At 43.5% G+C, this 27,003-nt stretch overlaps 1 protein-coding gene and 1 pseudogene across 1 annotated transcript; both read right to left on the minus strand.

Annotated features, from left to right (window-relative positions):
• Nucleotides 1-2,930: 2,930 nt before the first annotated feature.
• LOC133887098 (probable histone H2A variant 3) lies at nt 2,931-5,495 on the minus strand (annotated as a pseudogene).
• Nucleotides 5,496-23,286: 17,791 nt separating this feature from the next.
• On the minus strand, nt 23,287-26,469 carry LOC133887183 (3-ketoacyl-CoA synthase 20-like). The gene is made up of 2 exons (XM_062327137.1): nt 25,428-26,469; nt 23,287-24,793 (listed from the first exon to the last, which is right to left on the minus strand). The coding sequence occupies exons 1-2, from the start codon at nt 26,139-26,141 to the stop codon at nt 23,999-24,001; spliced, it is 1,509 nt and encodes a 502-aa protein (XP_062183121.1). The 5' UTR covers nt 26,142-26,469; the 3' UTR covers nt 23,287-23,998.
• Nucleotides 26,470-27,003: the final 534 nt, after the last annotated feature.

A 27,003-nucleotide genomic window follows, 5' to 3' on the forward strand; every position in this document is an offset into this window, starting at 1 on the left:
ACATGGGACAGGGACAGGAACAGACTCACATGGAGTGCAAGTGTGTAGTGACTTGTGAGATCTCACCACAAGCACAGCAATTATGCCTCTGTCTTGTTACACTTTTCACTCTCTTTTCACAGCCTTGCTGAGGCTCTGATCAGTGAAAAAATTATCGCCGAAAAAAAATCGATAAATCCGATAATCCTGTTTATCGGCGAGGGCCGGTAAATTTATTTATCGGCCAAAAATATCGGTAATTTTTGAATTTGACATCTTTTTATTTCCGAATCCAACACGCGAGCAAAAAAACGTCGGCCTGTAGGCCGCTAAACCACCCCTTCACTCCTAATCCATTTATGTGTTATTATTTAGTCAAATGATTTGGATGCAATCTATGTGATTTTCTAGATAAATTAAACCTTTTTTTTCAAATTTTGTCCGAAATATTTTGTCTATCGCCGATAGAATTCCGATAAATCCGATAATCCTGTTTATCACTAACCTCCGATAAAAAAAATTTATCGATAAATTTTTCCTTGGCTCTGATTGAGGAGAGACAAAGCACATGTGAGGGCTTGCAATGAGAAAAGGTTTCTCCCCAAGATTTGCCAATGATCTTCGAGTAAATTGGGCATTACACCGAGTATATTGACTTATATTGGAAAAAACACAAGGTTCCTGTGGACTGGGATGTTGGACCATCGATCAGGAGGGAACATTGGGCCGTTTGGCACTCGGCAGATGATGAACAGCCCAATGCAAGCAGAACATCAAAATGTAGATTTTCATGGTGCGTATTCTAGAAAAAAAAAATGGAGCAAGGGACCATGGAGATATGACGATGGTAAATCATCTGCACTCTTTGATTTGTACTTTACTGATGAATCATGGGTGCTAAATCACCCAGCAATGATTGCTAAATCACCAATAATCGCCAACTCTTTGATTTTGTACTTGACTGAAATTTCTCTCGTCCGTGGTTAGGCAGACGGATGAATCATCTGCAGTATAGTTTCAGCTTTAGAATACTCCAACAGTGATTGACAACCTAGTAGCGTCATCACATCAAGCACTAAGCATCTCGGGAACAAATAGTAATAGAAGATACTAAGCTCACGGTAAACATTTAAACAATATTAACGTACTCTAACATCAAATAGGACCTCAGTTTGATCTGACCAGTTGTCTTGTTCAACTCACACTTAACCCCGCTGCCTCTGGGATTTTTAATCATCTGGCAATGAAAAAACATGGGCATGAAACTAAACTTTATAGGAGTTTATATCAAAATAATTAAAAGACAGAAAGGAAGGTAAAGACAGGTTTGAGATATGCTTTATTTCAGCGCCCTAGGTAAATAAAGAAGTTCAGTTAGTTTATGCAAAACCGTTAAATAATAGAAGTACAATTTCCGTTCTCTGTACCAACAAGACGTTAAAACATATAGGATGTACACAACTATTTTTTAAAATTAGATCCTCAAATTCGTGTCCAAGAGGACTCAAACTTGAGTGGTCTATGTGTATATTCACACCCTTAACCAAGAGTTGAGCTCAAGTCCTAACTCCTACATCATATATTCCTATAACAAGAAAATGTGAGATATGTTTGAACTGGTATATCATATATTCATATCATGGCCAAACAACTGGAGACACACTGCTAGTGCTGCACATGTTCATTATTCACAATGTGTTGATGTTACACCCCCCCCCCCCCCACAGAGAGAAAGAGAGAGAGAGAGAACGGAAAAACTGATGCTTGCGCATTACAATGTGTTGACGTTTACAGCTAATTAACGTGCTTAATTTTAGCATCACTCTAAATGAAATGAAAAGAGTAGATTGGATCCAAGAACATGCCTACCAAGATGACTTACAAAAAGACCCGGTGTTGAACGAATTTGCGCAGAAGAGGCCACGTTCTTCTTCCTCGATGCGGTGATGGAGCGGCATGTGCCACTCGTGATGCTGAAAGCTTCCATGGCACGATGCTATGTTGCAGAAGCCTGGAGTGGTATTAACACGTGACAGGATGAACCAAATGTTTTGGGATGCAATCATCCGGTGCTACCCAGTGCTAGGCTTCTTGTCATATTAGGATGGAATCATCCGGTGGTGGCTCTGAAAGCAGGTAGCAGGCCTACCTTCTCCAGGCCAATAGAAAGTTCAGTAGAAAGCTTCCTGCTCTTCTCAACATGCTCGACGTTGATCGCTGCTGTCCATCCGAGCGATCCTGTTTATGAGTGTGCAAAGTTCAGTTAGTCGCAGCTACTCTTTGGTGGAGACGCATGTAAACTGCAAACTTCTTTCTTCTATAGTTTCACAAAGCCATTTTTTATACTTCTTATTTGCCTTTCCATATGTGATTATGTGATTTGGCGTTGCACACTTTAGAGTAGAAAAAATCACCTAATAAGTGCAGTAAGCCATATACTCAAGAGATTAAAATAACTTGCTAACATCTACCTTTTTTGGGGGGACTTGCTAGCAGTTAACATCTACTAGGAGAGATCCATTTGTAGACGAAAGGCCCACTGAGCACAGTCATGGGCCTTGGATTGAATTGTACCACAAATGGCAGAAACATCAGGAAATTTTTATATATAGTTTTAATATTTGCAAAAATGCATGCCTATTTCAAAAAATGGCACGAAACATCAGGGCATCCCACAGCACACAGGCGCAGCCAAATGCCCAAGCATGATGCAATGAGCCCATTCCCAGCAAAACAGATGACCAATAACTAGAGAAGACAACAACAAATGGAGAAGCCTAAGAAGTTCAAATGCCATTCATTAGTAGAAAGCATATCAAAGGTTACAATGCATCACAGACACCAGTCTGAAAGGCATTCTCAGGTTACCAGGTTCGGTTCATAGGTTATCGGGATCAGGACCCTAAACTGGTAGCGCAGACACCATCGACGAGACCTGCAGCCGGGTGCGCTCATTCCTTGGAGGTCTTGTTGATGAGAGACTTGTGGATGTGGGGGATGACGCCGCCACCAGCAATGGTGCCCTTGATGAGGGTGTCCAGCTCCTCGTCTCCGCGGATGGCCAGCTGGAGGTGGCGGGGGGGGGGGGGGGGGGGGTGATGCGCTTCACCTTGAGATCTTTGCTCGCATTCCCAGCCAGCTCGAGGACCTCCGCTGTCAGGTATTCCAGGATCGCTGCCGAGTACACGGCTGCGGTTGCTCCCACCCGGCCGCTGGCTTGGGCTCTTTCTTTCAGTTGACGATGGATACGTCCAACAGGAAACTGCAAATTACACATAATAAATCAGCTTAGGGTGAAATTTTTTGTAGCTTAGCACCAAGGGTAATCAATTATTTACTTATTCATCGGCTATTCAATATTCTTCTGAAGCAAGACACTGCACCAAGCCCATGTACCCTACAGCATAAGCTTATAAATAATAGGGGCCGAACTCGACCCTTAGGGGAATTTTGCCGAAGCTTAATTGGAAGCCTCCTATATTTGACCTACCCACGTCTATACTCATACAAGCAGCAAACAGCACAAAGTAAATTCAGCAGCATCAATCTGCCAAAATGCAAGTATTCATAGAAAATTTTGTGGAACGTAGCAAATAAACATCTAACAATAAATGAACAAGCAACAGCCAAAGATGCCATCAGGTACACAACAACAAATTGAGGACAACACCCAAGATCAGTCCTGAGTCCCCACAGGTACCACATAACGGTAGACTCGGAACTTTGTGTCTTCTGATTTTCAATGTAGATGCCTCTGATATGCTGGCCCTCCTAAATCTTAATAGCGCAACTTCATTTCTTACAGCCACGAACAATAGTTGATCCAGTGGGTTAATCACAATTCATGACACATTGTACCTAGGGACCATGGTCTCTGATGCCTATAGAGGATTTTTCTTGACAAGTTGAACTAACTAAAAGAGATTATCACGCAGATAGAACTAGAAATAAGACCATATAAGCATATAATTTTAGAGAATTTTTACAGTACACCATGATACTAGATGATGGAGAGTATCATTGTTGTGATCCAACCGTCCATTTTAGTAGGTATTATTGTAATTATCTTGATACCCTTAGGGGTAATTACGTCATTAACTGACCAGACTTCGGACCTTCGCCACCCATCATCGACTGACCGACGGAAGCTGGAAACCCTAATAAATAAAATGAACAGAATAAGTGAAAGTTTATCCGAAGAATAAACTAACATTTTGATCTTCCCTAATTAAACATATAATTTACACGTTTATCATGGGTTTTTTTTTCAATTCTATCCTTATGATATCCATGATACTCTTTAATGATACCCATGATACTGATGGGCGATAGAGTATCATTGGGTTAATCTAAACCACCGGATGAAGAAAATGGACGGCATGCACTCATTTAGGTGTACTGTAAAAGTCCTCTAATTTTAATTACAAAATGGTGTGAAATCATGAATCAGGTCAAACGAGAGCATTCCCACATGTAGACACCAGAACAAAAGAATCGTCAGAAGGAACGGCCGCAGAAACAATTAGATAGCATATCAATCTACATTGTGCATTCCTCAAGATTCGCAGCCCGAAGTTGACTAATCAAAGGCATGGCGCAGGTGCCATGTCCATGCCAGTGCCCAGAATACATACGAAGACAAGAAAACCACAAATCCAAACATATAATCGTTCCGTCAGCAACTTTACCAGCGCCAGGACTAACGACCATTGCAAAGAAAGCACTAACCCAAGACGCAACTTTGGCATGTGCACGCTATTACTTCCATGCCATCACGCAACGACACATATGAACAGAAGAAATACCTTGCCTAACAGGTCAAATCTTTCCCGCTAATCACACCAATGTGATGAAGAATGCCTACTCCAAATTCTAAAGCAAGCATTAAACCCTCATCCACTCCGAGCAGAGATGTTAAACCACAACGCAATTCGCATCTTGAACCCCTAAGGCCAACTTCAGCAGTTGCTTTATCTTGATGTTATTCAGTGCTACAGGAGTTTTGCTGACTGCCTCAGGCCGCAACGCAGCTCCAGCAGCTACCGCATTTTGGCTTTTTCACTGCTACAATGTTGCCGATTGGATACCGGAGGAAGCAAATTTGCGGATGGATAGAGTGTCCGTATCACTGTTGACTGCGTATGCACGTGGGTCCGAGGGGAGGAGGAGAATAATACAAGATAGGAAATATGGTAGCTGTTGAAGATGAAAAAAATAAAGGATGTTATAATAGTGTTAGAGGATACTGTAATAATATTATAGGGGATGAAGTTTTATAATATCTACTGAAGATAATCTAAGAACAAACAAACCGCAGCGGCTGTGTCCAATCCGTGCCAATAACTAGCTGCTCATGGCGCAAGAGATCAAGCGAACTGAACAAGAACACGAGAGAGACGAGACAGGGTGACCTGGAGGCCGGCGCGCGAGTAGCGGGTGACGGGCTGCTTCTTCTCCTTATCCTTACCGGCCGCCGTCTTCGCCGCGATCAGCCCCTTCCCTCCCTTCCCGGCCATCCTCCTCCTCCTTGCTCCCGCAAACGAACCAAAAAGCTGATGTGCATGTGCGGTTGTGCATTGCTGCAGAGCTCAGTTAATTTTTATACTCGTAGGAAGCGTGAAATTAACACGTTGAACAACTTAATTAACGGCAGCTGCATTGGGTTTTTACACTAAGCAAAGTGTACAGGAGTTGATGCGGTCGCTGACTTTTGACTTCCGCTCGCGCGCGTGTCCCGAGAGAAAGAAAGGAAACAAAAGAGGCTTGACGGCCCAACTGTTTATTGGGCCAACTGGCGATGTCTATCAAGCAACTCACACAAAGAACTTTTTCTATTTCTCTATTTTACAAATAAAAATTGCAATTTTCTCTCTCTCTCTCTCTATAGATAAATTCCTCAAACAAATCATGTAAATAGCCCACTTTGGCCCACTAGACCTAACAATTACTAATTCATAGTAGTCTAGATTTCGGATTTTTCTGTTTTTCAAATGCGATCAACAGCTTGAAAGACTTGATTGGCTATCTCTGAAATCTAATTCGACAGTTTGGAAAGATATGTTCAACATTTTGTATTTTATTTGTTAATGCAATATATTTGAATTATTGTTTTTTATGAAACAATAATCGAAACGTTGAATATTTCTTTTAAAAAAATACATGAGAAACAAAATGCATTCAATATGGATCTTATTTTGTTATATTAATTGTTGTAAATCATTTTTAGATGAAGAGTGTTCTTTCATTAAGGGAATGAAAATATCCCGACCTCTACATCGTTGGATGTATGTGTCCGCCAATTATTACAAAGATTGTTTTACTTGCAAACACAATTGGGCACACAAATACCATAAATCTCGAAAAGCATAAGGGAAAGAAACTCAATCACATATTATTGTTAAACTTCTACCCATGTTTGGTGAGAATCTCCATTGTGATGGATTCCAGAAGGCAATAAGCATCTCTCAAAGACTTATGTCAATAAGCATCTCTCAAAGACTTATGTGTCTCCTATTTTTGTAGTATTGCCCAAAATCTAATCCAGTGTGTACTTTTGAAGATATCCTACATATAAGAATCAATTATTGCTTTATCAAAAATCACATCATTGCGGCTAAGCCAAAGAGCTTACCACATTGCTCCCACCTCAACTAGAATTTGTTTTTTTCAGCTTAACATCATACCCCATTAAACCATGAACCCATCATATGAGGTATGCTTCTAGGTGCTAGTAAGCCAAAAGTAAACTGAATAGTACGGCAAATAAATTTAGCAAAATAACATTCAAAGAAAAGATATTAATAGTCTCATTACTATTACAGAAACAACATTTTTTATTTTCTTACCAATTACGTTTTACTAAGTTATCTTTGGTTAGAACAACTCCTTTATACAAGTACCACATAAAAACTTTAACCTGCAAAGGCGTATTGAGCTTCCATAATAGATGGTTTGTATTAATCACATGAGAATCTATCCTTTCCCTGTACATTAAGTTTACAGAAAAAGTACCACTCCTATTGTAGGGATCGGTGATATCCTAAGAGAGAGGTGAATTAGGACACTTAAAATAATTTTCCTTAAAAACTTTACAAGATAAATCTATATTAATTTCTATCTAAATATACTCTAAGTTTATCTAATGTGTCTAATCTACTGTTCAAAACAGATTGAAATATATCTAGAAAGGTAAATTGCAAGTATGTAAATGAGGAAACGTAAATAAGCTAGAGAGAGCAAACTAGGCGTAAGGGATTTTTATCCTATAGTATCGATGGTATAAACGCCACCCCCAGTCTACGTTAGAGCATCCACCTAGGCTATAGCTCTTGGACGGCACTCGGTCATGGCCCTTAAGCCACCTAAGTCTCAAGTAGGTTGAGCCACCAAGCCACCAATACAAGACCTCACCACAAACCTATCTTCCGGTTACTTGACGATGTCTTTACTTTGGAGCTTGAGCAAAAAGGAAAGGATCTCCGCGTTCCTTTATAAGCTTCTTGCCACTACTCCACACCAAGTCGAAGGGTCAACAAGCTTGAGCCATTAAAGCCGAAGGTGCCGACGAGTCACTAAGACTCTAAGGTGCCAGCGTACCACTTTGTACAATATAGGATCACTCCTTGATCCCCTTTCTAGGCAGCACACCTAGATACAACTCTCTCTAGGCTTATTAGCACTAATCACTCTCCAATCATGTGTTTAATTGCCTTGGATAATCACTTTTAGCACTTTGGTGTCTTGAATGTCTTCACTATTGTATATGAGCTTCATTTAGACTCCAGCCCCTGTAAAGATCAAGTGGAGGGGTATTTATAGGCTTAACCCCACAGACTAGCCATTGCTCCAATGGCTCAACTTTACTGTATACGTCGGATGATTTGGTGTAAATAGTATTGTACTCACTGGATTATCCGACGTGTACATCCTTCAAAAATTAGACATTGGAACCCCACTCAAACCCTCTATGAACATCGGATATTTCGCGTGTTCACCATCTCCATCACCGGACCATCTGGTGTGTATACTGCTTCTGCCAACCGAGCCACTTTCTTCTCTGTACAAAATATCCCAGCGTGTATATCATTAGTGCATTGGACCATCCGGCATGTTGATCTTCACTCTTCAAACTTTCAACCTTTTCTACAAGAAATACTCTGGCGTATTCAACTCCATATCCCCGAACCATTCGGCATAGTTTAGCTTTTCTCCCCATTATAAAAAACACTCCGATGTGTACTGGCTTCATGCGCCAGATCTTCTGACATGTACAATTGTCATGAGCTGAAATGCTCCAGCGTGTACAATCTCCTCTGCGCCGGACTTTTCGGTGTGTACACTTTCTCTAGGACTTCTCCAATTTGATCAATCTTTATCTCGACTTTGACAGCTTCTTCATGTATTGTATCCATGAGACCTACTAAAGCATATACTTGACAAACATGTTAGCCCCATTGACTATGTTTCCATTAATCATAAAATTCATATACATGCCCTAAATATGGTCGCTACAATCTCTCCAAGGGTTTGTTTGCTACAATCTTCCCCCTTTTGATGATTGATGACAACAAAATCAAAGAAAGTGGCAAATAGGTAGTACCAAAAGTAAATAGCACAAATAATGAATAATACTCTACCACTTTGCTTGGATGCATAGTAAGCACAACAAATGATATTAATTGTGAGGAAACTAACTTTTGTCCCCCTTTTGTTATGGCTTCTCCTTTCTCCATCGCCACTATCTCCCTAACCTATGCAAGAGCTTCTCCCTTTTTTCAACCTTGCATTCTTAGACATCTTTCTTCGTTGCTTGTTCTCCACTAGGTATGCCATCTTACACTTGCTTTGGTCATCAAAATTCCCTCCCTTTATGAGTAATCTTCAAAAAAGGTTACAAACATATATTGAACTCAAGAGAAACACATTAGAGCACATGGGAGAGAGCTTTATGAACCATAATCTAATAAAATAATATCAATTGAAGGGGTTTAATTCAAGGATATAGTGTCAATTAAAATAAAAACACATGGATCACAATTCATGTAACTTGCATAACATGATATAAACTTCCCCTATATATGTGTATATATATGTGATAAGATAGAAATATATGCACAACTAGACAATTTGTATAGATAGAAAGCCTAAGCCATATTATGTATGTATGTAGTCTAAATAAACAAATGAATTGACAATGATATCAATTGAAAAATAAGCATTGCATACCTATGGAGACATATAGATTTCTCCATGAGACTATAAAAGATATAACTTGCAACACATGTTAATCTGAAAATCACAACTCATAGGATATACTCCTATATATGTGCATACAAGTATTGAATACTTTTAAGAGATATGCACTTGTTATGAATAACAATGAGGAATCTATCAAATAGATGGGATTCATGGTATATATAATATCAAATGTAGAAACATGTTATGAAAGGAACCTACGAATAATAAACCATGTAGGTTTCTCATAGGTTAGCAAGAGAAACACAAGAAACCTACCGCATGAGGTTGAAAATAAAGCAAGTCTCAAACAATGGTTATTAAATTTGCTCCGGGAAGAAGAGATTAAGTGGTTCCAACGGTAAAAAATGAAACGTTTATTACAAGGGGATTGTAATACAAAATATCATAGTAGCCAATGGTAAACATAGTAAGACATGATCTTCCAATTAGAGCGTGGGAACCAAATTATAAAAGGTGATGAGAACCTTAAAGCACACATAACTTAGTACTACAAAGGTCTGTTTGGATCTACTCAGGAGAGTCATTTTAAAATGATTGAATCTCAAAATGGAGACATGCCTTAAGTGACCGAGGTTGAGAATGAGATGCTAACTACTCCTTGTACTGAGAAGGAGGTGCGAGAGGCAGTGTTCCAGATGAAACATAGCAAAGCACCTGGTCTTGACGGCTTTTCAGCAGAATTTTATCAATGTTTCTGGGAAGTCATTAAAGATGATCTAATGGTACTTTATTTTGAGTTTCATAAAGGCGCTCTACAGCTATATAGCCTCAACTTTGGAATAATTACACTACTGCCTAAGAAAACCAATGCAACTCAAATTCAGCAATATAGACCATTTGTCCGTTAAATGTTAGCTTAAATTTTTTTACAAAGTATGCCTTAACAGACTAGTGGGAGTAGCTGAAAATGTAGCCACCAACCAAAACTGCTTTTATGCAAGACATATTCATAATGGAAGGGGCGATCATACTATATGAAACGATTCATGAGATGCGCAAAAAAGAAGCTCAATGGAGCCATCTTAAAGTTGGACTTTGAAAAGGCTTAGACAAAATTAATTGGTCTTTTCTTCAGAGACTTTAGGAATGAAGGGCTTCTCTGAAGAATGGAGCAAGTGGATTAATCATTTTATAACGAAAGGCAGTGTCGGTGTGAAAGTTAATGATGACATTGGTCAATATTTTTAGACAAAAAAGGGATTAAGACAAGGTGATCTGCTCTCACCCGTCCTATTTAATATAGTGGTGGATATGTTGTCAGTATTAATTGCAAGAGCAAAAGAGGATGGGCAGATATCAAGGGTCGTTCCTCATTTGGCGGATCATGGATTATCAATCCTTCAATATGCAGATGGTAAAACACTTTTTATAGATCACGATTTTGAACAAGCTGAGAATATGGAACTTCTACTATGTGTCTTTGAGAAACTTTCAGGTCTCCAGATTAATTTCCATAAGAGTGAACTATTCTGCTATGGAGAAGTAAAACTTTATGAGGAACAATATTCCTAGCTTTTCGGATGTGAGATGGGTGATTACCCTTTTAGATATTTAGGTATTCTTATGCACCATAGAAGGTTACAAAATAAGGACCAGATAATAATTGATGATAGATTTGAGAAGAAATTGAGTTGTTGGAAAGGGAAACATTTGTCTTATGGGGGTAGATTAGTCTTAATAAATTCCGTTCTTTCTAGCCTTTCTATGTTCATGTTATCTTTTTTTGAAGTTTGACCGGAATTCTCAAGAAATTGTTGTAAATCATGACTCAAACAATTTTTCAAAATAGGTGCATGGTTTAAAAGAAAAATAGGTTCAAAGTTTGATATTCAGATCCATCCGCTGCGGGACGTGCAATGTATTGGGAATGCCGCCAAATTGACAAGCACAACACAAATGGCCTAATCTCACAAAATTGTGCCGATACAAAATAAAATAGATGCATGCAATACGGCCCAATATGATTGTCCATACACGTAAATATATGTTTGCATCTTATTCCAAGGTAGGGGCGGATTTTCTAGTATCGCGAGGTAGGGTGGTCGCTAGATGTCCCCCTCTAGTAGGAAAACCACCATATGAATATCCCTCGAGGTACCATGATCTGACCTCTTAGGACCATGAATCTGAGGACTGAGATCTAAGGTTGAAGATGAGCTCACAAGCAGCCAAGAGGAGCAGATGGGCTAATGCCTAATGTGTGGTAGATGGGCCAGCCGCCAGCCGACCAAGTGCTCGACTCATATGCCCAGCGCCCAAGGCCCAACCAAGTCTCTGTGATTGACTCCATGACTTCATTCCCCATCGGCCCAGCCCATCTATAGCATCTAGGCCCCTAGGTAAGTGGTAAGTATTTCGATGATTAATGACAACCATATTATTATGACTAATAATTTGTTTTGAAGGGAATAAAAAAAATTAGTTCACAAAGATAATTGGGTATTCTTAGTCCCTAAGGCGATTATATGGACGATCAAAGGACTTGGGCATCAAGATTAAGAATTTTCTAGTTCTAAGTGTCGCAAAGGAGATGAAGGACACTTAGAGTAGTATATGTCATTTTTACTTAGTTTTTGGACCGTACTATAAAGAGGGGCTAAGAGTAGTAGCTTGAACTAGTGAGTTTAGGCTTGGTTTGATGCACACCTGTGAAATTCTAGCACTAGGTAGCTCATAGAAGCCCGTGGTTGACATGTCGAGATGCTAGAGCTCAAGAAAGTTTGAATTGGACAAGATCACTGAAAATTTACCTCACCGGATGATCCGGTCTATGTGAAGTGATCTCACCGGAGCATATGGTTATCTTAAGATAAAAAAATACTCTAGATGCACCGGATGATCCGATGAACAAAGTGATGTAATAACCGAATTGTTAAAAGTGTTATACCGAATAGTCCGGTGTTAGTGTGGTGAGAGCACCAGACTATTTTCAGTAGAAGGGGCATTGCCAGGAAAAATTGAAGTTCAACTCACCGGATTATCCGATGATGCAATGATGACAACACCAGACTATTTATTCTAGAGGTGATTCCAGGCAAAGAAGTTTGAAACTCAGTTCACCAGATGGTCTGGTGATCATGGTGTGTACACCGAACCAATTCTTGCAGAGAACAGTTTTTGGTGGCAAAAGAAACTTCAATCACCAGATGGTCTGGTGAAGGCAAAAAAGGATCACCGGAGCAATATTTCCAAAGAGGGTTGTTTCGGTTGGTTTGAAGGAGTTCTACTAATCGAATAGTTCGGTAATGGACAAGTGTCGTTGCTTGCTTGTTTTGTTCCTCTCTCCTAGCTTGTTCGTGTAGTCGTATTTCTTTTCATCTAGGCTAAGGATGCTATTTATTCTAGATTTCGGTAGAAGTTTTTAATTGCCCAATTCACCCCCTCTTGGTCCATTCGATCCTTTCACCATCCAATAGACAAGTAGGCAACAAAGCAGAGACACAACGTTTGGGCCAGGAATATTTAACCTTTTGCCACTCTACTGGAGTGACAATTCCCCTCTAAGGCAAACAAATGGGGCCCCCTGAGTCTATGAACTGTGTGCCAGGTGGCAAATTTGCCACTCTACCAAATGGTAGAGTGGCAAAAAATCAAATGCCCTATTGACAGCAAAGCACGCCACCGGAGTTCGGAATCAGAAGGCCACATCGACCGATGAACTACAGAGGAGTGCAAGTATGAATTACGAAAGGCGGTGACGGTGATACTTCTGCTCTTCTAGTCTCTTGATCTTTCTACAGTTCTGCTAGTGCTACCTCTTCCTTGGCTCCTTGCCTTGATCTATATGTGAATCAGTGAATGTGGGGGAAAATAATTTAAGCCCCTTGTCTGCATCGTCGCTAGGGCGACTGGGGTAGACTCCCAAGCCCGCGTGCCACCACCCCTCTCCCACCCCTCCTTTTGCCCTGCCTCCACCCAAGCAAGCCGATAGAAGCCTGTGCGGTTGCAAGGATTGCGGCAGCAGGGCTACTTCCCCACCATGGGCTTCAGGGATGAACCCTAGCCACCCAGATTTGGATGGCTGCTGGTGGTGATGGCGATGAAGGTGGTCCAAGGTGGCCTAGAGATTCCTAGCGAGCAGCCATCTTTCGAGCACAGTGGAGGCGATGACATCCGCACAAGGAAGGCATGGTGACGTCCTCGCTCGATGCCCTCCTGATCTGTATGCAGTTGTGTCTGGGTGTGGGGTTGCTAAGGTTGCTAACTCGAGGAGGTGCGGTGGTGACGTCGCGATTGCGCAGGGAACAAAGAGGGCAATGGCGCCCAAATCTGGTGGTGGTGAGCTGGATGATGTCTAGGAGGCATGCCTCAAGTGGCCCCGTCGGTGGCCCGTGGTGGGAGGGAGGGCAATGTCAGGAGGTGAAGGAGTGTGTGGGGCATCCGTATCTGAGCATTTGAGGGGGCAACATGGTGGTGATGTCCCATGTAGTGGTGTTGTGTCCATGGTAGTGGCTAGGAACGACATGGTGGCGGTTAGGTTTGCTCGTGTAGGTCTAAATCCATGCGACGATGCTGCAGTGGTGGTGGTGCAGCGTGGTGTGGAGCTATGGCTATGTGGTGTGATGCAATCGGCATGTGAAGTGGTGGCCGGTTGCTGGTGATAGCGAGGCCGATGATGATGAAGGCTCGATGGTGAGAATGCTAGGAATGAGGTGGACGTGGATAGTGGTCAGAGGACGCGACGTGTCAACATGCCGGAACATTGAGGTGGTGACGACCGAGTCCTACGGAAGCACAGTGGCTGGGCGACGGTCGATCTTGCGTGGCGACGGTCGGTCCGGTGCAGGAATGCCTTGCCTGATGGTTTGGGGTGAGCGTTTTCCTGCCTCCACGATACTGGGATTGATGGTAGCGTGGCGTTGGTTAGGGCCACTTGTCGGCAGACAGTGCGGTGGTTGGTAGTAGGTGCTGGTGCGGTGGTGATGGCCCTGCGGGGTGTGATGGCTCAGTGGCGTCTGGTCCTGCATGGTGCGACTAATTCAGTGATGGGCAGCCGTGTTCGACGGTTCGGGGTGGCACGGTGGTGGCAGAGGTGGTGTGGCATTTCGGTGTGGCACACAGTGTGATGTGGTGGCTGACAGCAAGTGCGGCGGTACGGAGGTGTGGTGCGGGTTGTCGGTGGCTGCGTTGTGGAGCGGAGGTCAGAGAATGTGGTGCTTGTCCAAGAGCGATGAGGCACCAGCGTGCATGGACGGCATACAATGGCTGGATTGTGGCGTAGGTGGTTCTGGTGTGATGGTGGTGGCCCTACGGGGTGCAGTGGCTCGATGGCGATCGGTCCTGCATGGCGGCGGTCAATTCGGTGAAGGGCAATAGTACTCAATAGTTCGAGGTGTCATGTCGGTGACCGAGGTGGTGAGGCGTGTGTTGGAGCTTTCGTCCAACTGGCCGTTATTGATAGTAGTAGTAGTAGTAGTAGTAGTAGTAGTAGTAGTAGTAGTAGTAGTAGTAGTAGTAGTAGTAGTAGTAGTAGTAGTTGTTGTTGTTGTTGTTGTTGTTGTTGTTGTTGTTGTTGTTGTTGTTTCTGTCGTTAGTATCGTTGTTATAGGTGTCTTAGTTGTAGTAGTTGTTGTTTCGTAATTTAACCCCTTTTAGGGCCGTTGTAATGCTCAGTCCGAGCTTTCTTCTTTATCAATACAATCGGTATCTCTCCTGCATGGTTTGTTTAAAGAAAGGATCAGTGAATGTGATTCAACATTTCAGATTTTTAGTCATTCACTCATTCAGCCAATCAAGTGCTCGTGCCACCACGGTCCAAAGTCCAACTGTGAACTGTCCAAGCTTGTGCAGAACTGCAGACTGTAGTTGTGTTGTTGTGCACTTGTGCGCGACCCACGACTGATTGTGATTGACTGTTAGAACATAGAAATATCAAGCAATCTCTACTACTTAAAATAATACGTAGGGATTCCCACAACAGGCAGGACGCCCTGCCACCCTCCCCTGAGCTCTGACAGGGGGTCCCTCTTTCCCGTCCAACACCAATCCAGATCTCTCCTCTTCCTCCTTGTCACGTTCCTGTCACGGCGCCGCCCTTGCCATTGCAGCATCACCTCTGCCCCTCCTCTTTCCCATCCCGCGTGAATAAAGATGGTGGCGTGCGGCCCAAGCAAAGGCCCTGGTACTTGCCTCTGATGCGCTGGATCGTGACGCCTGCCTCGATCGGGGCTAGGGTTAGGGTTTGGCTTGGCTTGATCACCACGCCAACCCCGACGCCGTTGCGCCACGCATGACGGTGGTGAACTACCTCTACATTGTAGCCGCCTCCGCGGAGGCCAGCGCCACCATATTGTGGGCGGTGTTGCTCCTGAACGATGAGGCTCGAGCGGGTGGGGACAGGGAATGGCTTGCGACCGTGTTGCGGTCGCGGGTGACGGTCGCGCTGCTGGCGAATCCGGCGGCACATGTGTTCCTCGTCCTCATTCTCATGCTCAAGGTGATTACCTCGGTTTCTTTTCTCCTTCCCCGCTTGTGGGAGGCTACCTGCATGCTATTGATGCTACTGCGGGTTTGAATGGAGTGTTGTACTGATTGAGCTCATGGAGGTGGGTTCCGGTCCTGGGGGCTAATCGCTTTAGCTTGCTGCGTGCTATTCGTTGCTATTCTGGTTGGTTGCAAGCTGCTCTTTTGATGTGTTAATTTTGATTAAACAAAGGCTTTGTCAGTTGTCTGCTTCTCCTCATGTCCTCATTGTTTAATAACTTTCATAAGAAGAGAGTTGGAAGTTGGCCCCGAGATGGAAGTATTTTAATAGAGGAACGCGTTGATTGAGTTTGTGACTCTGGATTTTCAGTTTGGGTTGTAATGTTGGAACAAGCAAAATGTATGTTCTTGTAGGAGTGGAAGTGTTGGTGTCTGTTTGCACATTTAGCTACAAATCCTTGGCTTATGCAGTTCTGCAATCGTCAAGGGGGAAAAGGTCTAGAATGGAAGTTTCATGGTGTAGTTTGAAACTTTGAATGAGGAATGCTTGTCACTGTATTGTGATGCACATTATCATTTATCTAGATGACAATTCCTCTTGGATAGTTTCATGTTTTGATTGCTGGGGTGATAGCCATAAAATGGTAAACACTGGTATGAGTTGGGAGGGTGCTAATCGTTGGATAGAAATGTTTGTATAAATGTTAAGGTTAAGGCAGTACTTCAATATCAAATGGTGTGTCGTAGTGGTCTGGAATGTTAGAAAGGGTGTATAGCATGAATCTTAACTGCCATTCTGTTATGTTTTCTTAGAGGATGCTTTTGTACTTCCGTTTCTGTGGGTGTATTATGTCAAGTGCTTGTGTGAACAGAACAAGGATCGAACACCTGGTGCGATGAAGATCATGGAGCCTTGTTAATGACCTTTTCTGCATATCAATTTATATCAAAGTTGTATATCTTGTTGTTGTCTCCATTTCCACCCAATTTTAGAATTTTTTTGTTGAGTAGTTTGGAGATATTCGGGTTTATATGTGTTGTTTGATTGTGACAGTTTTCAGTGTTGTCTTTAGAGGCCGTTTAGGTGACCTTAGAGACATGGTAAAATTATATTTTCACAATGTAGCTCTCATTTTGTAGTTTTTAAATATGCATTTATTTGCTATCATATCTGTAGTATAAAAAAAGATACGAAAAAGAGAAGCATTGCGATGCTGGACAAGATGTCCTCATTCAGGTGTGCGTCCTCTACGCCGTAGCTATTGAATCTGCATCTAAATTTGCGGCTGGAGGACCTCACGATGGACTGCATCGTCCGCCAACCTGCTGCTGTCGAGGATCACTTCGCGCAGGTATATTGTAAATTCTAGAAGCGTAGTTAATTTTTTTTCTTTTGCCTTAAGGATTGTTGAATTCGGGTATGATGCTATTTCAATAAGCGTAGTTATCCCACTATTACTTATCACTATTGTTGCTACTACATGTTATATGAGTCCATGGTAAACAATGTCTTTAGTGTTTGCGGTGTTTCAACAATGTTAACAATGTTATGTCTTTAATGTTGTAACTTCATATACTTGACTTCTATTGGTAACTTCATATATAATCATCAAAATACTCCGACAATGATGGCTGGTTTTAGAGGAGTCATAATATTATTGTGTGCAAATTTTCAGCTCCTGTTGCAATGTACGGGCATTCAACTAGTAAAAGTAAATAAATGATTGAGTTGAGCGCCTGAGCCAATGATTTATCTAATTTTTGTGTGACTGACATTGATTGCGTGATTATTTGATATGCTGATCCTGCAATCTTTTAGAAATTGGAGTGGATATGAAGACAATTTTCAAACCAATTTATTTAGAAAATGGAATTGCCAAAGCCATGAAAAACTAGAAAATGAATTTGCCTAAGCATTCTAGATATGATTAATGGTTTCGTAAGTTTCTTGATTTATTTTTTCATACATCTTATATGATTAATGATCATCTCATCATGTCACCATTAATCTATGTATGTTTATCTTTACTTATTTTACAGGTTCGTATTTTACTGTTGTATTTTGTTGGGGAATTAATATGTCCGCTTCATTACTGAGATATTCTTCTCCATATGGTATTAATCTTTTTAGAAAAGAATAATTCTATTTAGTTTCTACTACTATATAACACACCATTAGTGTCGATTAAAAACCGCCATTAGTGCCAGTTTTTGAATTGGCATTACACAATCGGTAGTGATAGTTTGGGATTATAACTGCCAGTTGCAAAACTTTTAGTGATATACTAGTATCACTACCGGTTTGAGCAACGAATCGACACTTATATCACCACTATCACTATCAATTTGATCCACGAACAAATAATGATATCACCTCTTCCACTGCCGGCTTGAGCCACAAATTAGAAGTGATATCTCCACTATCATTGCTTGTTTGAACCACAAATTGGCAGTGATACTTGCACTATTATTGCCTATTTGAACCTTGAACCGATAGTGATATCTATACAATCACTGCCTATTTAAGTCACGAATCGACAATGATACTTCCAAAAAAAACATATACGGTTCACATACAATTCATCTTCTTTCACATATGTAGGTAATCATCACATGTCAAATATGGTTGACATGCATGCAGTTCATCATTCATATATGATTTCATAATTTATATTAGATATTAATATGGAAAATTACATACCTTAGCATTCGTCATCGCGGATGTGTGCATCTAGGTTGAGCCCTCTTTAAAATATTTTGGTGGCTAATCCTATGTTTGGCTTAGCAAATTTCACCGAGATAGAGAAGGAGGGGGACGGTGGCTCCAATAGTCCTAGGAGGAGCTTCTAGAAAACCTAATGCACCTTCCATCCCTTGCTCTTGTGAAATCTTCCCTACTATGATCTCTCCAAGTTTGATGGCTAATCCTAGCAAAGAAAATGTTACCAAGGAAGAGGGAGAAGGAAGGTGGCATCAAAACTAATGCACTTTCCTCTCTCTCTCTCTCTCTCTCTCTCTCTCTCTCTCTCTCTCTCTCTCTCTCTCTATCTCTCTCTCTCTGCCCAGGTGTAATCCACCCTAATATCATTTCTTAACGATTGCTATCCAATCAACTTCAAAACATCATTAGTGAAACCCTATATCAGATAAAAGCTATATAATATATGAAATCATCATTGGCAAACTTCATGTAGTCATCAATATTGTCACTCTCCAAGAAAACTAGTCCACTAAAATATAGCGCTATATCATAGGAATCAGTTTTTTATATGACTATATTGCGCCAAGGAATGACAACAAAAATTATTTAGATAATAGAAGTATAACTTCCGACCTCTGTTGGTTGAAGGTGTGGATGTGTATGTCTAGACCACCCAAAAATTGAGTCCTCTTGGATGTTTACAGGGTTTAGGGTTTATGGTTTAGGGTTTTAGGGTTTAGGGTTGTTGGTGTAGAGGCCGAAAGTTGTACTTTCATTATCTAAAAAATTGAATTCGACACGAAATCATCAATGGTATAGATCGAGGCATAATTTTTGTAGGGTTTAATTATCCATTTTTGCTCAATAATCTTCTATCAGGTGACAATTTGCAGCAATACACATCCAAATTCTTAGACTAGAGGGAAGGACTAGGTAACAGTTGGGGATTACCTTGGAGCAATGGTGACAGTGTGGAGAAGGCCGACGTCGGGGTGGATGATCAGGACTCGGCATCGCCTTCGAGATGTGGGGGAGGTTGCATGATGGAGGAGGATAGGGAGGGCACGAAGCGCGGAGGGAGTTGAGGCTTAGGTGTGGAGGAGGGCAGGAGGCCGATGTCAAAGTGGATGATTAAGACTTGGCATTGGCTCCGAGATGTGGAGGAGGTCGCGCAGTGAAGAAGGTCGAGGAGGGTGCGGTGCGTGGAGGGAACCAAGGCATTGAGGTGGAGGCCGGCATCGAGGTGGATGATTATGACTCGACTTTGGCTCCAAGATGTGGAGGTCACACGATGGAGGCTGAGGCATAGATGTGGTGGCTCTGGAGTGGGTAAATATTGAAGGGAGGATAAGGCTAGTTATATAGGGCATTGATACTATCATTGCTGAATCAAGCAACCAACCAGCAATAATAGACTTGATCCGGCAATGCATACATTTTTAATATGTGGGTGTGGGAATCAAGGCGTTGGTGATAATCTATCACTACCAGTTCACAACTAGCACCGGCTATGATAGTATGAATGCACTGGGTGCAGGAATTGTGGCATGAGTGATAGACCATCACTTCCTGTCCTCCTCCCTGTACGACTATGACCGGGAGAAGTTCTCAGGTGAGGGCCCTCCGTCAAAGAATCTCCATGTGCCAGCAAGCTCGAAGGACTCCTTCGAGGACTAGGATGACATGTCCTCCAAGGAGGAGGTGGACGTTGGTGTCGAGGGCTCCGAGGAGGAGGAGTTGGAGGAGCCCTCCGTTGTCGCCGATGATGGTGACGGTGGAAGCATTAACTAGGGCAAGCTTGAAAAGACAAGCTCCAAGCAGGAAGAGGCTACCATCGTCTCTAGTGGATGCAACGACTCCATCATCATCGACAATGATGATGACGACAAGAAGGAGTTGTTGTCGTCGTCATAGGATGATGACCCACCGTAAAAGAAGCAGAACCTAGAATAAGCATAAGGGATATAGGTTTATTAATTAATTAGTCTTCCAGTGCAATCCAAATGTTGGTTTTTGTGTCTAATTTGAAACTTATTTTGTAATATACCTTATATGTAAACAAGATCTTGCACTTTGAAGCTTAATTAGTCTAAATTTTGAGTTTGGCCAACACATCCTCTCTGAAGGTATGTCCCATGTCACTGGTGGTTTGTGTAATCAACCGACAGTGATAAAGGATATATCACTATCGGTCGGTACCACAAACCGCCATTTATACATCATTACCGACTACTGGTAGCGATCGGTAGTGATACACTACTTAACATTGCTAGTTGATGCCACGAGCTGGTAGTGATGTAGCACTACAAGTTGGTGGTATGAACCGGTAGTGATAAGTGGTACCAATACCAGTTCCAATGGATTGATTAGTTTTTTGACTGTGGTAGTTATGAACTGGCAGTGAGAGATTATCATTGCCAGTTTTAGCCATACCAGCAGTGATATGCGGTCACCGATTGGGGTTTCTATAGTAGTGTTCATACATAATAACGTCCAAAATTGAAATGTGATTCAATGAACTTCTTGTGTTGGTCTTGCACATATGTCGAGACCAGTCCAAGAAAAAGACCAATCTCATCTATGTGCTGAGCCCAGAAATTAACCTCAACATATACTGACTTTATTGATGAATGTCATTACAATATCACACTTAATCATTATCAAACATCTTACAAAAGTGACATTCGAGGGACAAGATCCAAATAAAACTACAGCATAAATATGTAGACTCTAATCCTTCATGACATCTCCACAAACATTATTGACATAGAAAGCATCTTAGAACAATCTATCCTTAGCAAACTCTTTAATTCCTTCTCTAATTAAGTGTTTGGTCATAGCAAGAGTGAGCATATGTCGTACTCAACAAGTTATGAGCAAATGATATCATATGAAGGCTTGACAATAATATGATAATATGGCTCTTTTGCATAAAACAACATTTAAGTAAAATCATTTGAAAAGTAGTAATAATTAATTAAATAATTGTAAATAAACAACCACCTAAAGATTATAACCATCTTGACTTAACCAACCTTCCAACGCCTCAACCAAGGTTCCCACTACCAAGGTTCGACAACACTTCAATCATAGTTCCCACCACCATGATGGGCCAAACTGAACAAACCATCAAGTTTTAATCATGTGAGGTTTTTCCTTATCACTCGTAACCATGAGTACGATTGATTAACCAGTTTTACACTCTGCAGAGGTCATATCCTTGTACCAGTCTCATCAAACCATTGTTTAAATCCCTATACCATGTTGCTACAAAAATTAGACTATCATCTTTTATCATTGTTGCATATGATCATTATCATATCCAGTTGAGCCATTATCATGGTCCTCATCCCAAAGCAAGGAAAATTATAAGGACGATAAGGGAAATCTAGGGTAAAGTCTAAATCTTTGGATTCTTGATATATTGTTAGCATGCATGTTTGTAAAATAAAATATTTTAAAAACCGGGATAAATATATCCAAGAACATAACTTGAATTCATTGTACTCAGTTGGGTCTTCAAAGTCATGATCCTGAAGTCCTTCTAGCTTCTCTGAAGTGTTAGCGTCTACTTGAAAACATAAACAAAAAGGCAACACGTAAACACCAAGGTCAAAAAAACCAAAAAGCACATAACAAACATCATCACATAGAAGATCATACTTTTCTAGACAATCCGGTGAAAGAACAGGTCAAATCGGAACTGTGGTTAACAAATTATGGTTTCCTAAAAGTTAAAACAGGACCAAAAAGATTAACTATAGATGAAATTATGTTGCTAGAAGTTTTTCTAGAATTTTTCTGAGTCATCTATAATTTTTGGGATTTCTAAGGATTTATTTGGATTATTAAACTATATAAAACATTAAAAAGAATACATGCTTTAGATCAGACGGCTAACGCGCGATCGCGCTTGGCTCCTGTGCGACAAACAGCGGTGGCGGCTTCGGTACGGCGGCGTGTGGGGCGAATTCTCACCAGAGTTGAGCTCTCATGGCTCAAAAACTCAGACGAGCGACGTAATAGCATCAACGAGGGATGGCGAACTCACCTACAGCACACATCGACGTCGGCGAGGTCCTAGTGAGGTTGGTGACGTGCGACTGTGGTTTTCCCCCACTGAGCTCGTCGGAGTGAGGCTCCAATGGCCAATCCACCTCGATTGTTTGGGCAAAAGATGAGAGATGATCCTAGAAAGCTCTAGGGCCTACTATTTATACATGAGAGGGCGTGTAGGCTCGTAATCGAGTCGGTTTAGTGTTGGGTGGAGTCTGGCCACTGTATGCGCTATCTCGAGCTCAAATGGTAATTCAAACGGGCTTCCTTAAAGATAAATCAAGCAAAATGTTCACGGAAAGCACTAGGACTCTCTTGATCTCCTTGTAGAAGTTCATTTGCATGAATTCAACTTGGATTTAAAAGATATGGGTCTGGCCGGCAGTTTGAGCTCGAGGTTCATCGCGAGTTGTACTCCGGCCATTTGAAATCTGGCTCGGGCTCTCGCTTCACGGTTCACCGGTGATCTCATTTGGCTCATCTCCATGCGGAACTTAGCTTGGTTCGTCACTTTTCCTCACAGTCATCTTCGTTGTCGTGTATGTGCCGGACGGATACACAGAGAGAGCAAAGAGGAGAGTGAGGAAGAAGGAGGAGCGGGCCGGGCTGACTGACGGGGAGAGATTGAGGATGGTGGACCATAAGTTTTTATCTTTTTCTTTTTTTTTCTTTCTAATTCTTCTCTCTATATATCTTTCATGTAATTCACACATATACATGTATGTACATATAACATGTATACTTATATATGCACATATAACAGCACACATATCAAGCAACCAATTTCAAGCAATATTTATTTGTTGCTATATATACTTAGGGTTTATTAATTTTGCAAAAGTTTTCATTTCTTTTGAAAAGTAGTTTTTATTTCATTTAGGTTTAGAATTTGGGCTGTTAGAATATACTGATTGGCCGTAGCTCCAGGTTTGTGGTTGATCCGCCACTGTTCTAAGGCCACGGTACTCCCCCAAAGAATCAACATCAGGCTTGCTCCCAACCGAAGCTCCAAGCCAAGTTAGCTAAGCTCAAACCATCTGACTTGTATGTTTACGGGCCTGTTTGGCAGAGCTTCTCCTGATTCAAATTCTCTAAAAAAATTGATTCTCTGAGGAAGTGATTCTGTGGCTGAAAGTGATTCTTAATGATTCTCTAGGATAAACTCTATGAATCAGGAGAATCAGCGTGGTCAGCTCCTCAGGAGAAGCTACTTTTTTTCAGCTCCTCAGCTTCTAGTTCATTTCAGTGAATCAGGAGAAGTGATTCACTCAGGGAGCTAAAGCCAAATTCTGCCGTTTGGCAGAGCTCCTCCAGATTCAGCTCAGAAGCTGAATCTGGAGCTCTGCCAAACGAGCCCTACATCTTCTCTCTACTCCACACCGAATCAACACACACTTGACATATATGTCATGTTTGAAAAGGAAAAGAAAAACTAGCAACCCTGTAGTCCACCAAATAAGAGCCATGCTCTCACGCAGTGGCGGATGCAAATAAAGTGGGGGCTCATTCGTCTCTTTCTTCCCCCTTCTTTTCCTCGTCCATGGTAAACAATTGGAGGGGAGGGGGTGTCAGCCCCTGCTCTCACGACGCCGCAACTACGCTCGCCACCTTGGGCACCTCGACAGGGAATTGGTGGACCTCCTCCACCCAGGGATTGCCACATTTCTCCTTGGCCGGGTTGATGGTCCGCAGCGCGCACCACACCGCGCTGTTGCATTTCAACCCTGACCCGAACGCGATCTGCCACGCCCGGTGGCCGCGGCGCACCCGGCCCTGCGCCTCCGTGTACGCCAGCTCGTACCACAGCGAGCTGCTGGACGTGTTCCCCCACCGGTACAACGTCATCCGTGACGGCTCCATGTGCCACCCGCTCAAGTCGAGGTTCTTCTCGATGGTGTCCAGAACGGCGCGCCCGCCCGCATGGATGCAGAAGTGCTCGAACGCCATCTTGAAATCCGGCATGTAGGGCTTGATCCTGAGGCCCAGGACCTTCTTGCCGATGAGCGAGGCGAGGAAGAGGATCTGCTCCGACATGGGCAGCACCAGCGGGCCGAGCGTGGTGATGTTGGTCTTGAGCGCCTCGCCGGCGACGGCCATGAGGTCCTTGGAGATGGCCACACCCACGCGGCCCGCCTCGTCCTCCTCCTGGAACACGCACCGGTACGCGCGGCCGTCGGGGCCTCGGTGGGTGCGGACCGTGTGCATGAGCTGGTACTTGGCCCGACGGCGGTCGGCGCTGCGGTTGGTGAGTAGCACGGCGGCGCCGCCCATGCGGAAGATGCAGTTGGATATGAGCATGGATCGATTGTTGCCCCAGTACCAGTTGAGTGTGATGTTCTCCATGCTCACCACCAGCGCGTACGTGTTCCGGTGCACCTGCAGCACGCATCAGAGAGAGATAAGCTGAAGTGTCACTATCGTCAACCCAGCCCGTTCCTTCGCCCGCTCTCGTAAACAGTGTTCTAGATTGGATGCTGATGATCAGTGGTGAGCACATTTTTTACCGGTAAATAAAAATTATGGGATGTTACCAGTAAATATGATTTATTAGATATATTGAAAAAAATTCAAATAAATTTAAACAAAATGTAAATAAAATACTAGCAAATATGATAAATTTTTTCTAACGAATCCACTAATAGCTCGTTTAAACCGGATATATCGGATATACCGGACCAAAATTTGTTTCCCTAATGGAGAGTACTAGCACTGATTACCTCATAGACTCGTATAATAGTTTGTATATATGAACAGGGCTAGCGTTATCGCCGAGTGTAAAAATGTGTGCATGACCAATTCATAGCATAGTTTCTGGGTGATATGGAACTAATTAATCATTTTTTGGCAATCTTATGAACCGAGCAGATTTTGTCCCGAAATAAATGGTTAGTTGGTCCTAGTAAAGGTCACGTACTGCATCCCATGCCGAACACAAACTTTTATAACGCCAAAATCTGCTAACTTTTTATACTTACGCTTAATTAGCTCAATTAATGAAGTGGTAAGCTACCTGGAGCAGCTGCTTGGCGAGGTCGATGGAGATCAGCCCGGCGCTGCACCCCATGCCTCCGAGGTTGTAGCTGGCGACGTTCCCGCGGAGCTTGTAGTGGTTGACGATCATGGCCGACAGCGACGGCGTCGGGTTGAACAGGCTGCAATTCACCACAACGATCCCGATGTCCCTGGCGCGCACCCCCGTTTTGGCGAGCACCTGGTCGATGGCGCCGAACATGACGGCCTCCGCCTCGGCGCGCGCCTCCGCCATGCACGGGTTGGGCGGCGAGTTGTGCACCGCCTTGGGGAAGTAGGTCCCCTGGCCCAGCCCCGACCGCTCGAGGATCTTGCGCTGGAAGGCGAGGTTGTCGTCGGTGAAGACGCCCGCGGCGGCCGACTGCCGCATGAAGATCTCGCGGGTGACCGTGTGCTCCGGCCCGGGCTTGTAGCACGCGAAGTCGAACAGGTACACGGCGCGCGGGCGGCGCAAGACGTAGGCGGTGGCGAGGACGGCGAGGACACCGAGCAACGCGATGGTGAGGGACAGGTTGGCGGCGAGTGCGGTCTGCGCCGCGGCGGTGAGGTCGGAGAAGGTGTGGCGGGACAGGTGCAGGACCACCGCCGCGGCCGCCGTGGCCAGGAGGAGGTAGTGCGCGTTGGAGACTGCGAGGTGGTAGCACAGCTTCAGGCTGCCCGGGCTGTGGCGGCCGGCAGTTTCCTGGCCGCTCATGGTTGCGTGCCGTGAGTGCGTGAGCCCGGAGGCGCGGGGAGGACGTCAGCGAGGAGGAGGGAGAGAGGGGCGTACGTTTGTTGGTGGCGGTGGGGCTGGGGGAGGTGGCCGGGACGCATATATAGGGAGGGGGAGCTCTAGCTAGCTTGCTACGGGTGGGTGCAACCACCGGAGCGACCATTAACACGGTCGCGAGGAGGGAGTTGGCAGGGCAAGACGGGTTCGGCTCGAGTAAATGCGCGAGCGCACGCGTGTGCAGAGCCCAGGCGGCAAGTTGGCTGCCGCGGGCGCCGGCAGCCGAGCCGAGCCTTGCCGTGCCGCGCTGCGTGTTTATATAATATGCGTTGCGAGCATGTTGTCGGTCACTTTATTGTCTATGCTTTCCCTTTTGTTGCATTTGGAACATCCTGAAACATCTCCAATGCAATTTTGATCAATATCTCCGGAACTCCACCAAATTTCTTTTCCTTTTCTAGTCGAACTTCTCGAGCTCTCAGTTCTCGGTTTTGAAACACGCCCTTAAATAATACCCCGTGGCCCTCGGGAGTTTTGTTGAGCTAGCCGATAAGTTGAAGGCTTGAATCATGCAGAAGCCCAGCGACAAACCAGGACCGGTTAACTACCTGCGCCGCCGGGCGGCCGCTCATCCGTCCGCCTACAATGACTGATCGATCACCCAGCCGAGCACGAAACGGACACGCCGTACGTCCTCCGTGGCCCCCGCGTTCGCGTGTTGCGTGCGACGAGCGAGCTCGTGTGAGTGTGTGACCCGCGAGACCACGCAAGGAAACGACATGTCGCGCGGGCGCTGGCGCACGAAACGAAGGCGTGGCCTTGTCGCCGCCGGGCATGTTTCGGCCAG

This window comes from Phragmites australis, chromosome 12, assembly GCF_958298935.1.
Source record: "Phragmites australis chromosome 12, lpPhrAust1.1, whole genome shotgun sequence".
NCBI lineage: Eukaryota > Viridiplantae > Streptophyta > Magnoliopsida > Poales > Poaceae > Phragmites > Phragmites australis.